This window comes from Populus alba, chromosome 18 (genome assembly GCF_005239225.2).
Source record: "Populus alba chromosome 18, ASM523922v2, whole genome shotgun sequence".
Classification (NCBI taxonomy): domain Eukaryota; kingdom Viridiplantae; phylum Streptophyta; class Magnoliopsida; order Malpighiales; family Salicaceae; genus Populus; species Populus alba.
Genome location: NC_133301.1, coordinates 12,254,129 through 12,268,943, shown reverse-complemented (window position 1 = coordinate 12,268,943; position 14,815 = coordinate 12,254,129). Strand labels below are relative to the sequence as shown.

At 32.9% G+C, this 14,815-nt stretch overlaps 1 protein-coding gene across 1 annotated transcript; it reads left to right on the top strand.

Annotated features, from left to right (window-relative positions):
* The first annotated feature begins 370 nt into the window (after positions 1-370).
* On the top strand, positions 371-10,732 carry LOC118034262 (histone-lysine N-methyltransferase ASHR3). Its single transcript, XM_035039505.2, has 11 exons — positions 371-890; positions 2,491-2,637; positions 2,972-3,136; positions 4,580-4,606; positions 5,967-6,084; positions 6,307-6,400; positions 7,315-7,408; positions 7,590-7,668; positions 8,801-8,972; positions 9,567-9,647; positions 10,265-10,732. The coding sequence occupies exons 1-11, from the start codon at positions 474-476 to the stop codon at positions 10,419-10,421; spliced, it is 1,551 nt and encodes a 516-aa protein (XP_034895396.1). The 5' UTR covers positions 371-473; the 3' UTR covers positions 10,422-10,732.
* Positions 10,733-14,815: the final 4,083 nt, after the last annotated feature.

Here is a 14,815-nt window from a genome sequence, read left to right as displayed (position 1 = left end):
TTATTTACTGTACTCTCAAACATTTTATTTATGTGTATATTAAAATTATGTTTAGCTTTTTAAAAAAAAATTAATATTTTTTTAATTTTTTTTATAGTTTAATGTATTAAAATAAAATATATATTTTTAAAATATTTTAATATATCTTTAAATAAAATATACTTTTAAAAATCACACTTCACTGGAATAAAAAACACGCACTTACCGAAATTGACCCCCACAGTCACGGGGCACATAAGCACGAATGCACGCTATCATTTCACTTGGGCAATCCCGTAAAATCCCGACAACATCAACCCCCGTATAGCCATTTCACAGCTCCCAACGCCACAACCTCAAAACTACAAGCGTCACCTTTTCCCGCCCAAAATACTCATATCAAAAACAAAAAAAAAAAACTCCAAATTACTGCTAGGAAGGATTTATATAAAAAAATTCTCTCCGATAGTGGAGTTGCTAGAGAGAGAATTAAAATGCCAGATCTAGGACTAGGAGGTAACCTCTCTCTCTCCTCTTCTCTTACTCTCACGCGCTGCCCTGCTCTCAAACCCAACTCTCCTCTCCCTCCTCCTCCTGATGCCATTGATCAATCAGATTCAATTACCTCAACGACGGCGACAATAACTTCTGTTTCAGTCAAAACCCTAGTTAAATGGGACCAAAGTGTTCCAGAAGGAGCGGCAGGTTTGTGCAATGGGAGTTCGATTAGGGTTTTGAAGCGGACCAGTGGTGGCCGATTGGGTTGCAAGAAGGGGTTTAATAATAATATTAGTAGTAATAATGGTAAATGCTTGGATGATTACGTTAGGGTTTGGGTTCAGAAGAAGATGGATGCGGGTGTCTCACAATCTCGCTGCCTTCTTCCTTTTCTTGTTGGTGCAAAGAAAATGGTAGATTTTTTAAACTTCTTTTTTTTTTCTTTGAAATTAGAATTTGGGGTGGAAATTTTGAATTTTTGGTTAAATGGTGTAATTAATTGAGGCATTTTTTTTATATGAAAATGCTGCTTCTTAGCTTCTATTTTTTTTTGGGCTTCTTAAAAGTAAAACTTTGGTGCTAGGATTTTCAGTTTTTGGTTACTTGGGGCAGTAAATCGATGGTTTGCGTGAATATTGGAGGCTACTCTAGTGTTTCAATTTTATGTTTTTTTTTTTTTTTTTTTTATGGTAATATCAAGACAGAATTTGTTGCCTTTCTTACTTATTTTTAAGAATCTTGTTGGACTGCATTCTGCTTTTGTGTTAGTTAATAAGTTTGCCGAGGGAGATTGTAATTTCTTGTATATTTGTGCTACTCAATGATTTGGGATGTAAGTGTTGTGATATTATTTATATGTTGGCTCTAGTATAGATTATGGGTGATCTTTGGAAAGCTATTTGTGTAGGGTCTGATGATTCCCCCCCTTTTAATTGCTTCTAAAGATAGGTTTCACAAACTGATCTATTCGGAGATAGACAGAGTTAAAGGTTTTTAATTTAGATTGCAAGAAAGAAAATTATGAATTGATTATAGATGCAATCTTGGTTAAAGTTTTGGAATGGGTCCTTAAGGTGAACATTGTCTGGTGCTTGTTGGGCGAATTATAGCTTGCTTTCATTCCGGGGGACAAATTGTAGAGATTATATAATTCAAAGCACATTATGGATAAATACTAAGTGGATAACAGCTAATCAATTTATTAAATGCTAATTGGATTCTGGGTTGTTCAACCATCTTGAGCTCCATCTTTAAGCAGGTCATAGACTTTCAACCCCTCTGTTTTCTTTGTACGAAATGATTTCTGTAGTGGCAAGCAGCCGAGCCTGCATATTGTGTTATTGGTTTTGGTATGAAGGATGGAAATAAGGTCAATAGGGATGTGAGGGAGCCTGGTGCATTTTCTCTTTAAAGCTAAATATGTCCTTTTACTCATTGTTGAGGTTTGTGGGGATCCATGTAGAGCTTTGGCGGTAGAATTTGTATTCTTTTCATATAGTCAATAAGAACCAGAGCTCAGAAGCCTATGGAAGAAGTTCATGTCTAGAGTGAACAGTTTCTTGTTTGATTCATGTCTGGCTGTGAAGATTTCCAGATTTCACTTACCTTTTTACCAAGTAATAGAGTGTAAAAGTTATCCATGCAAAGAATTTGAAATTTTGAATATTATAGGGAACGTGGTATGTATAAGCATACCAGTTTTTGAAATTAGAAATCAGTGCATGCATGGGTGGAACAAACAGTTTCTTGTTTGATTCATGGCTGGCTTTGAAGATTTTCAGATTTTGCTTATTTTATCACCAAGGAATGGAGTGTAAACATTGGTCATGCAAAAAAGTTTGAAATTTGAAATACTATACTGATTGTACTATGAATATGGGTTCCAGTTTTTGAATTGAGAAATCAGAGCATGCTTGTTCAATCCCTTTTTTGCAGATTTGTAATTGTGAAGCACATTGTGTGCAATTATGGTTTCCTGCGACTGACATCAAAGCCTTCTTGTACCCATTCCAGGTGGAATGTCTCTTTTGCTGTAGATCTATCTACCCCGGGGAGGGAATGCAATGCTCTGTTCGTAATTGTCAGGGAGTTTATCACTTGACATGTGTTGTGGAAGGGCTTGGAGTTTCAAATCTGAGAAAATTCAAGTGCCCTCAGCATGTAAGATCTAGTTAGTCATGATATCATTCTTTGATACATAAGATTTTTCACATTTATATTCAATGCTATTTTCTGTCCATGTAACAATGTTGTGCCTTTTTTACTAAAAGGAGGAAAACAAGGTGAAATAGATGTATAGGAGTTCCCAGGATGAAAGGTCAATTGTGACTGATGTCCTGTCAATTGTGCTCTACAATTGCTTATATATATATATATATATATATATATATATATATATATGAATCATGATTCTTCTTGTCACAAAATATTGCTGACTATTAGCAGCAAGCATTCGTGGTTCTATTGCACATATGTGACATGTCACTCCAAACAGGAATGTTTCACTTGCAAAGGGAAATTTCATTGGCGTTGTGTTCGATGCACAGTAGCATCACATAATCAGTGTGCACCATGGTCTGATGAAGTAGTTTATCTGAAAAACCAACCAGGACGAGCAGTTTGTTGGCGGCATCCAACTAATTGGCGGCTAGATAAGAAGGTCAATCTCTTCTTTCCTTCACTAGCAACTCATTATTGTCCTTTTTAGAATTTTGGTGCATGAAGTTTTCTAATACAGTTATTGCTTTGTCAAAAAATTAGTGAAAGGGTTGAAAAAGTTATAATGTATTCTCAGTATGATAGTTTAATGCAACTGTGTTTATTGTCTCACATGTCTAATGAGTTTTGTGGGATATCATGTGGTTCCACTGCCAAATTCTACAGCTCAAACAAAAATTTTGTTAATTGACTAGATGCGATGTGCAACTTTTGCTCAGGATCTTTCTATTGGGTTGGCAATTAAAAAATATGTTATTCTTTATCATGCTCCATGATGTTTGTTGTTTGACTCTCAAGATTTTAAACCCAGCTATAAAATGTAAAATATGGAGTTCTGGAGTCCAATTCTAGCTACAAGTGGCTAAACTTGTTAAGTAGTTTAAAGATTTGGAGAACTTCATGATGATAGGACCAGTAATTATCCCAGCCATGTAGATAGTACGTTTATATTTCATTTCAATTGCTTGAACATGTTAATTCCACTCATCTTTCTAGCATTTGGTTTATGAGACTGCAAAATACCTTGGGTTTGTCTTATGAGATTTTGAGGATCCCAAAGTTTGGTTTGTAAAGGAATGTTGGATTCCCACCCAAAAAACCTTTTACAAATCAATTTGGTTTAAGTGATTCTCTCTCCTTCTTGAAGTTCTGAACCTGGCTGTTCTTGGCATCACTTTTCCAGCAATTTCATGCTCACATTTCCTTGGCTAATTTTTTACCTAATTTCTTGACTTTGACTTGTTAAAATGGGAAGTGGTAATTGCTAACTACAGGCAATATGCTGATTCTTTTTTTCGACACTTTTGTAGTGGTTCAGGTTGATGCTGATTTGTCCAATGAGAATTAATTACTACCTAAACCTGCATCCTCCCCTATATTCATTTGGATACAATTTGTATTTTTGTCAGTTTTATGCTATTTTGATGCAAATATATTCACTTTCCTCCATTTTATAATCTTCAGGTCCTTGTCATGATCAATTATGACAATTACATGTAGTGTTTTCCACAAATATTTGAGCTTGTGAATCTCTGTAATTCAGCTATGTTACTTGTTTGGTAAATTCATTCATTTTGAGTTCTTATCCAATATGTGATTGCACACAGTACCATAGTCATTTTGTTTTACTGTTAGCGGTCCTTTTTTTGATTTGCAAAACAATCGTTTAACTTGAAATGTTAATAATGCAACACTGATCGATGGTAATCCCTGCGATAAACTGATTACTTTTGTGGTCTGGCAGTTAGAACAAAATGACTTGAGAATAACATAACCAGTTACTTTCATCTTATTGAACACTTATTTTTTGTTGAGATTTTATTTCTTCATTCCTTTTTTTATTGATTAGGCTGGCTGACAGGTCTGATATTTGTTGAATGAGCAGCATGTGGTTCCAGCAACTGATATCGAGGTCAGATTTTTTGCAGTATAATTTGTGGAATTGTTGATCATATTTTACCTTGATAGTTAACACGTCTCAACAGGAAAAAAAAACAGTAAAGACAATGAGAAGAGGCGTTGTAGGGATAAGCATGGCGAGCTTGTTTAGCAATGACCCTGATGAAAGAAACAATCTATATTACTCATACCAGGATAACCTACAACTTACTAATTTCTATCCCTCACGGATACATCCTGCACTTCACAAAACACGCCATTCATTTCAATGTTAGGGCAAAGACATAAAGGACAAGTATTTAGACATAACTGAGACACAAAGGACCAGTATTTAGACAAAACTGAAACTGACTTTTATCTTGATCCATGGGCAGCTTAATTGAACTTGTCCAAATATGCAAGGCCAAGTCAGTAGTGTAGTGTACATCAAGTTATTTAGTGTAATCACTAGTAATGGTTACCTTTTCTTTTCACCCTGGCATCTGAAGTGGAGAGGCAGTCACTAGGTCCTTATTTCATTAGTGGTTGTACTTGCAGTGTCTCTTTTTTTCTTTTCTTAATAATCCGAGATCAGCATGGAGTTGGATGTGAAGCTATACAAGACTGAATGAGAAAGTTAGCACATGCAAAAAAGAGTAGGGTTAACTACAAAATACCCTTCACCTATAGGATCATTATCAATATTTCCCTTCACCAATCAGTTCCCTCAATTTCCCCCTTAATGTTACTAAATGTTTTCAATTGTACCCCAACCTATTCCATCCAAATCAGTTGACATATTCTTTTAAATATCCATGTGGCAACTCCAGAATTTAAAGACTTGTTAAATTTAGAATGAAACAAACAGAATTGATAGTAAAAAATTGGAATACAATGAATTGAAACCTGAAGAATCGTATTTTTTTTATTTTTGATTTTAAATGGGATTCAAATTTTATTAACTTTTAACTTTAAGTTGCTTTATTTTTTAAATTTTGAGTCTACATGAGATCCAATTTTTTCAAAACTTTTAGTTTAAATTGAACTCTTCTTTTTCATCATTATTTTTTATTTATTTATAACATTAAATTTGATTAATCTTTAAATTCTGGAGTTCTCACATGGATTTTAACGATTTATGTTTACAAATTTGGCTGGAAACATAATTGAAAGGGTAGCACTGAAAACCTTTGGTAATGGTAAGGATGAGATTGATGGAAGCGATTGGTGAAAGGCAATATTGATAGCAATCATATGGGAAAGGGGTATTTTTTAGTTTACCCCAAAAAGCATCAATTCAATTTCTTGAATTAAACTACTAGGAATTCACGTGTGGGTTGATCATATGGATTTTTTTTGTAAGCTAACTAATTTTGTTCCATTTTGTATTTTAGGAAATATTTTGTCGTTTGCCTCTACCTTACATTGATGAGGAGTTCAAGACTGATTTAACATGGAAAGACGTGACAGAGAATAAACTAGAGCCACCTCCATATGTGCACATCAGGCGCAGTATCCTATATTATACAGTTACATTAGACTAATCTCATATTTTGAGTAGTTTAGTAATCAAATCACATGCTTTTGGATATGCTGACAATGCCAGCATGTGCTATGCAATCAATGATCTTTTTCCATTTTGTATGTGCTTAGGCACACACGCACACACAGGTGCATTTGGTCACTACAGTTGTGTATTTGATTTAGCATGGGAATGACCTTAATTGACATTAGATGTTTACCTGGTCAAGAAGAAGCGTGATGATTCTGATGGTGATGTTGGATGCACAAATTGCAGCTCTACATGCTGTGAGAATTGCGTGTGCAGGTACGCCTTTATTATTCCATTTTTTTTTCTGCGTACAAACAATAATCAGTTCTTTGATCATCTATATGTGTCAGATCTTATTCTCATTTTCTCCGACAATTCTCATTTTCTCCCACGAGTGCTAATTGGGTCAAGAATGGATGCTTATACAATTCATATTGATAAAGCCCATGAACTGACGTTCTTAAAACAATTTTTTCTTCTGGTATGAAAATCTGTTAAAAGATATTTTGTTGAACTTTTGGCTCTATTTTTATTTGTAAACGCAAGCTATAGAAACATAATTTGTATTTCAACAATAAACATGTAGTGATTCGTTTTTCTGCAACAAAGATGCTTTCCCTTCATATATCATTGAGCTTCCTGTAAATAAATCCAGCTCTAGTTGCTCGTGGCACTCTAAATTAAAGTAGCAGGTTCTTCTGTTTATTATTGTCTTCTCAGCATCATGTATAGCATTCTTTGAATAATGTTGTCATACCATATCCTCTATGACCAAATTTCCTCTTTCTCTTTTTTGAATTTGTCATGTTTGTACAGCTTCTTTGCAAAATTGTCCAATAAACAGAACTTCATATTTTATCTGCATTATATGGTTGAAACATATTTTGTATCAGCTGAACATACCATACATTACTAAGTTTGATTATTTCAACTTTGCAGCTTTGGTTGTTTATATATTAGGATTGTTGTGGCATGTAATAGTGTGTCACTTCAGGTGCTTTTGAAGGTGTTTCTTTAACATAGAAAGAAGTTTCTTTGCTGATTTTAAGCGAGTTGCACTTTATTATCTCAATATTGATTTCTTTTGTTCATAGTTTGGAGGTTGGCTTATTGCCCAAACTTTTGTTGATCTTATATCATCTTTAAACATATATTTAGTTGGATTGTAACCTGAATGTATTGTCTCCTAGGGTTCAATGTATAAGCTGCTCCAAGGCATGCCGCTGCCCTGAAACTTGCACCAACAGGCCATTTCGCAAGGAGAAAAAGATAAAAATTGTCAAGGTGTGAACTTTAACTCATGGAGCCATTGAGTACTTTCACCTGATTTTAGTATTCTGTAAAGAAATTACTTGGTTTTGCTTTGTTACATTTATGAGTTTAATGTATTTCCATGAAAATTAATAGAGGGATCTTGATTTTCATAATTATTCACGTGGTTTTTGTGGTTAATTTTTCTTCTTAGACTGAATTTTGTGGTTGGGGAGTGGAGGCAGCTGAACCACTAAATAAAGGCGATTTTATAATTGAGTATATTGGAGAAGGTAGTTTTTAATTTCTGCACCTTTTTTTTATACAAATAAATTCAAGCATACATTAATTCTCACTTTTCTTTTTATTTTCAAGTTAACTGTTATCATATGGCTCACATTCTTAAGCCCTGGTCCTTTTGCTGTTTTGACATTTGAACCATTGCGCTTTTGACTTTCTGTGTTATCTATGAATAGTTGGTTAGTCTGCAATTTGTTTATTGCCTACTTATATTTAGGACACATGCAAATGAACAGGATTGCAGCTTGCTGCTGTGCTGTAGTTCTTGTATTCCTTTCCTTGGTGTTATGAGGCATGATGGTTAGGGCAGCAGGTCTTGAATTGAAATAAATACATATTGAAATACAGTATCATTTTCTTTGTTTTCTTGACATTTTGGTGTAGGTTTTGAGAACATTTAAAGATTAAATGTATCACAACTAGTTTCAATTTATGAAACTTGAGGATTGCTTGTGTAATTACATAGTGGTTATAGTTTAAAAATTATTTCTGCATGCAAAGTTTGATTAATGAAAAATAACAAGGATTTACAGTCTCTTCTGTGTGCAAATTGATATCTTAAAGGTTTTAAAAGCTAATTGCAGTCTTGAGAGCTCTGCATTGCAGTATTGCTAAGTGGATGCTTTTGTATTTTTTGATTCAGTTACTGGCAATCTGCCGCACAGCTGTGTAGCTTAGTTTTTTGTTGTTTGCTGGGCCTTTGGCCCAGGTTTCTACTGAAAACAAAAAAAATAGAAAAAACAAGAAGAGAAACGGAAAGAAATAAAAGCTCTTCCATGCTAAGTATTTTTCTTCGTCCTGTTTTGCTGTCACAAAATGCCATCACTGGTGATCAATATTTTGCCTTGTACTTGTCTAAATTATGGTCATAAAGTCATGGTATTCTGAATCTGAGAACGCGTCTCTTTACCATTCTATGATGCAATCTGCAAATATGGTGTCTCTTTACCATTCATTGAAGCATGTAATTCATTTTCAAAACTTAACAGTTTACCTTTTTAAAGCTGCAGTATATTGTGTTTTGGTTTAATTATTTTCCCTTTCCTCAGTCTATATTGTAATAAGTTGTGTGCATGTATTTCCCAAGAAATAGAATGAGCTAAATTATTTATCCTTCTGTTTCAGTTATTGATGATAAATTATGCGAACAAAGGCTCTGGGACATGAAATACAAAGGTGTGCAGAACTTCTACATGTGTGAAATTCGAAAGGACTTCACAATTGATGCAACTTTCAAGGGAAATTCATCTCGTTTTTTAAATCATAGTTGCAAACCCAACTGTATCCTAGAAAAGTGGTTAGTACTATTGATATGCTGCTTTTCTGTTATGATCCTGGCAACTTCTCTTCTCTTCTCACACACACACACTTGTCACATGTGCAATACTTCCTCTAGATCTTGTTTATTCTGTCTCAATGAAGTTTGGGAAATGTAACTGTTATTTCATCTAATATGAATTAAATAGCATTCTCCAAAAAATTGCAGGTTGCTTTGCAACCTTAACAATGACGGCCTGCTGGCTTCTGCTATCCTTATTTTCTTTTTAGTTGAAGTCAGTTCCAATCTTGGATTTGTATTTTCTATTCTGTATTATGGTTGGAAGAAAACATTTTTTGCAATTGCTAGTTTAATAAAGGAATGCCCGTCAGTGATAGTCTGTCTAAACTATGGTACATGTGGTAAATATGACTTGAGATGCAAATGTTATAATTCACTGGAGTTTTCTAGGAAAGAGTTTTTGAAGGGCATTGATTTATCACTATTTATTAATAGTAGCTATCTAATGCAGTTATTGAGTAATAAATTGAACGTGTTTCTGTTGAAGAAGGTGGGGATTTTTCAGTTGGGACATGGTCTTAACTTTTAACCTTTGTATATGGGTTTATTTAGGGATGTCGAGGGGGAGACTCGGGTGGGAGTGTTTGCTGCTGGTTCAATAAGAGTTGGAGAACCATTAACATATGACTACAGGTACATATCGAAATCGCATTTTCATTCCTGCCTTCATAGTGTTATTAACTAAGTACTTTTTGCAATAGTCAGTGTTGGAACCTGTGATGTTATAAGATTTCTTTTATAAATGATAATTTATCTTTTTCGTTCTGGTGGTTTAAACTGTCATTCTTGAATTAATTTAAGCTAATCTTGCCAGGCATTTTAAAGGTGCTAGGTTTCTTGTGATAATTATCTTATCTGTTGTAGAACTCTAGTATAAGAACAAACTTGGTATCTATCCTTTTACTTTTCGCCTCATTTGCTGCTGTTTGCCTGTCACAAAAACAACAATTCAACATTTGTAATCAACTTCTAGTGAGTCATCTTTCACATGCGAGCAATCTAGTGAAATCAAGGTTCACTTTGTCACCATCTAGATTGGTAAGCTTATAGTATGCAGTTGCAATTAGCGGACAGGTTACTGGACTATCAAAGTTGATAAAAAATGCAAAGCTAAAGTGGCTGAAATGTCTCAGACATTCACATGGCCTGTTTCTGCATTTTCTTGTCATTTCCTGCCACCTGTAGCATTGATGCCTACCACTGGGAGCAAGAGTAGCATGTAAATTGAAATTATATTTTGACCTTTGTAGGTTTGTTCGATTTGGACCTGAGGTGAAGTGCTATTGTGGGGCTCCAAATTGTCAGGGATATCTTGGAACCAAAAGAAAGATTGCTAAGTTGAACATTGGCTGGGGTGCAAAACGAAAGAGAACATCAACTGCATGTGTAGCCATTATAACCATGTGATTCACTTTTTACACCAGCATCCCATTCCAGCTGGAGGATTGCTGTACATTTCTCCTCGATGAATGGAAACTGAAAGTAAAACTACTCTCTTTATCCTTGCTGTTGTACCATTCAATCTTTGGCATGATTTTTTCCTCTTTAACTTTTTCGTAGCATCCCCTTTCTCGACACACCCTGCAGGACTGCAAGAAAGCATGTAAATTTATTTCCCTTATTGGGATTACCGTGTTGTAATTCTGGACAGATTTCAACTTTTAACCACAAATACACGATTTGGAGGATAAACAGATTCATCTGAGATGCTGATGCTCATCCAGGTTTCTGCTCACATTATTTTCTTTTTGCTTCTTAATCCTTTTAACTTCATAGCTTTCTATTTATATCGTATTTCAAGCAATGCAAGTCCATAGATCTTAAAGATTGTTCCACAGCTTGCTTGTAGCTGCAATCCCTCGTTGAATCATCCTGTAAAATTACATGCCATTGGAGCATTCCGAAGTATTTAAATATCAAATGCAAATCAACTCCATTGTTAATGACCACTCTTTATCATTATCCTATTTATTTTTTCATTGTCTGTTTCCCCTGCTATTAAATTTCATTTCTTCTTTTCCCTTTTTTTTTTCAAAGCTTATTTATTCCATAAATCATGGCTGCCCATTGTTTTTAGTCTTAAAAAAGAAACCCTCACTTGCAAAAAAAAGATCCAGAGAAACAAAATAAAATTATATTGAGTTGTGTTTAAAATCAACGTTACCTTTGCCCTTCTTTAGGCCCATCATCAACCAACAAACTTGATCGATGACATCCTTGAATACCCTCTCCCCGTCCATCGCTTTGTTCTTGCTTTACTTTTTTCCCGTCTCTATTTTCCCTTCTTTCTAAAACTAGATGTCCCTTGCTTTCTAAAACTAAATAGAAGAACCCAGATTGATTTCAAAGGACAAGGAGATAAACCATGAGGATATTAAGAAAGAGAAATCAGAGATACAGAGAAAGAAGGAAAGAGAGCTAGCAAGGGTTTATTTAATCCAAACGTTTTTTTTTTTTTTTAATGAAGATGACTAGAATTCAATTTCCTTTTCTGCCATGTACCGTATTTTCTTCAAGAACATCATAATTTGATCATCTCTCTACTGGATGCAAATTATTCAATATTAATGTTTGTACCGTTACAGTACAAACGGCTAGACTATATATATATATATATATATATATATATATATATATATATATATATATATATATATATATAGATGAACTAAGGGATATTATTAAAACATTATGTGGCAATGCTCATTGCAACATGGATTATTAAAATACAATGATGTTTTTATTCTTTACAGTACAAGTTAAGAAAGTATAAATTAGAATAAAAAGATCCATGAGGTTCAATTAAATTACCAAATTAAATAGAAATAAATCTGTTTTTTTTTATACATATTTTTGACCTTTAAAATAAAAAAATAACAACTAAGAGGCAAAGATATTTTTGACTTTTTGTCTTTTTTGCACAATATACTTCAAAATTTTATTTTATTGAACTTGGATTAAGAGTGTTTTAGTCATTTTATTATGGTTTTTTGTAATTATCAATTAGACTCCAGAGTAATTAAATATTTTAACATATATAAAAAAATATATATATTTTTTTAAAAAATAGATGGCGTGTGTAAAATATGTGCTAACGAATAAAAGGAGTCTGCATCTTTTAGGCAGCTCATGCTCCTCTAGCGGTCAACCACTGCCTTCCATGGCGGCATTAGGAGCGGTACACAAAGATCTTATTGGAGGTGCGGTGCATTTCAACGATGGATTGACAATGTGGCTCCAACAAACTGTTTTCTTCTTCTTTTTTCTTCTTTCTTCTCCTTGATAAAATACACAAAGTTACATTTCATTTATTTTTTTTTATATACAATTTAGTCCTTATTCTTTTGATTGCTACTTATTTTGTTTTGTTTTGTTTTATTTTTTGTAGATTAATTTTTCTCTTCAATTTAATCCCTTATCATTTGATTTTATGTACTTTTTATATCAAATTTGATCATAATTATTTTAATTGATATATATATATATATATATTTTTATCATTTTCTTAATTGAATTTTGTTTTCAATTTCTTTCCTCAAGATTTGATTTTGGATTTTTTTATGTCAAATTTGACCTTATTTCTTTTTATTGCTACTTGTTTTGTTTTTCATCCTTCCCCCCTCCAATGTTAACCTTTGTTATTTGATGATTGAGAATTTTAATTAGTTATTTTTTAGGGTTTATGTTCTATAGGGTTAGTCCTGGGCTCATGACTAGGGTCATGGGTCTTGAATATTAACACATGTTGACTTCAATTTTTTTTAGGTTCTTTACTATTTTTTCCTCCTTTCCAATCTCATATTTCAAAGTTTGATTTATTATAAATTGATTTTTATATTTTTTTTTCTATGAGGTTATCTCAATCTTATGCTTACGATCACGAAGTCAACGAGTTAATTAACTTAGGTTAAGTCAGATTTTTTTTCTATTTCTATTTTTTAAAATTATTTTTAATTTTATCCTTTAACATTAAGTTGTTTGATGATTAAATTTTATTAATTTATTCAATTTTCTTTTCGATGAGGTTATTCGTTACATCAAAGAGAGAGTTTCTTATCATTGTGGCTACATGCTTGATTCAAGTCCATACCTAATGTTATCTAGAGGTTTTGATGGTTGATGTGTGTGTCATTTGGTCATGATTGGCTCGGTTCTACTACATTTAGGGTGTTGAGGACTGGTCGGCCGATCAATTAAGGTTAATTGATAAGTTTAGGGTGTTTTATATTGTATTTGTATTTAGAAATATTCTTTTTAATCCAAAATAGTTACCCAGGGGAAGAGAAAGTGATGTATTTATTGATAAGTTTTGAAGGCAACCATTATTTGGGTATGCTTCGTTTGGAAATTAGAAAAATCCTTGTGTGGAATTAGGATATTAAAATATGGATATTCTAACCCTTACATTTTATTTGTTTCTCTCTCTTTAATTTTCATTTTTTTTTTTTTTTTAAATTCACAACTTTTTTCTCTCTCCACTCTTAGTTAACATATTTTTTATTTATTTACTAACTCAAGCACCAAAATAATAACATGAAAAGTTTGATATATATTTACTTGATAATGACTTCAAAGCTAATGAAAGTGACAAGCATATATACAATTTATTTATTTATTTTTGAATTTATCTTGGATATTATTGGTAGTACTCAATAATATGATTCTTGGTATGAGAATTACTAGACCTTCCAATGATATATTTACTGATCAATCTCACTTCACTTTAGATGGGGATCAGCAGCATGTAAAAATAATAATAAAAAAAGATCAATTATTGCTAAATCCACTCATAAATAGCCTCCTACTTAAAAGAAGAAGAAGAAGAAGAAGAAGAAGAAGAAGAAGAAGAAGAAAAGAAATCTTCTCATTTGTTTTCTTTCTCGATTTGTAACGTTGCTTGAAGTGTTGACTACTTCATCTTATCCTCTACATAATTCTCCTTTTCCCATTCATCTTCCAATACCGACACATTAATTATAATTGCTGATTGTCGTCTGTCTACCTAACCATGGATGAACTCCTGTGCTGTCTAGAGAGAATATATCATTGATCAATCATGTCATTAAGAACTACTTAACCCTATCCCATCAGAGAGAGAGAGAGAGCCTTTTAAGTTCTAGCTCAAATCCTTGTAGATTAATTTATAAACAGATTCTATCTTACCAAGTATATATTGCAACCTTAGGTTAATATGGATTAATATAATAGTCAACCCATTCTATTTAGATGTATGCACATGTTTTTTTTATAGTAAAAAATGCTATTTGTGTAATGTTTCCAACAACGCGGTGGAAATGTATTTTTAACCTCCATGAAAAGATGTATGTGTTACTTGAATAAGATGGATGCTTCCAACATACTGTATAGAGGGCATGAGCGCCTCCAATGCACTGGAAGTGTCGTGCATGCACTTAAGCTTTTTTTATTTAGTAAAATATTAAGTTGCCTCTAAGTTGACCTATAATAATAAAAATCCCACTATGAAATGACGAAAAAGCCTCTCGACTTTAGTTTTAATTTTTTAAGGGTAATTTGGTTATTTTTTTTAATTTTTGTAATTTTTAATATTTAGTTAAATATTAAATTACCCATCAGCTGGCATTTTAATAATAAAAAAAAATATATATTATACAAATACAAAAATACCCTTTGATACTAGTTTAAGGTTTTTTTTTGGCTTTCGATGATATATGGGTCCAATTAAAATAAAAAATTACTTATTTATCCCTAATCAATTTAATAATCATTAATAAGCTCTATAAAAATACTTCAAAGCCTCTCGAAGCTGATATTAAATTTTT

Coding starts and splice junctions, on each gene's coding strand:
- LOC118034262 (XM_035039505.2), top strand. CDS start 474: ATGCCAGATCTAGGACTAGGAGGTAACCTCTCTCTCTCCTCTTCTCTT. Junction 891..2,490: donor TTGTTGGTGCAAAGAAAATG/GTAGATTTTTTA, acceptor TACCCATTCCAG/GTGGAATGTCTCTTTTGCTG. Junction 6,401..7,314: donor TGTGAGAATTGCGTGTGCAG/GTACGCCTTTAT, acceptor ATTGTCTCCTAG/GGTTCAATGTATAAGCTGCT.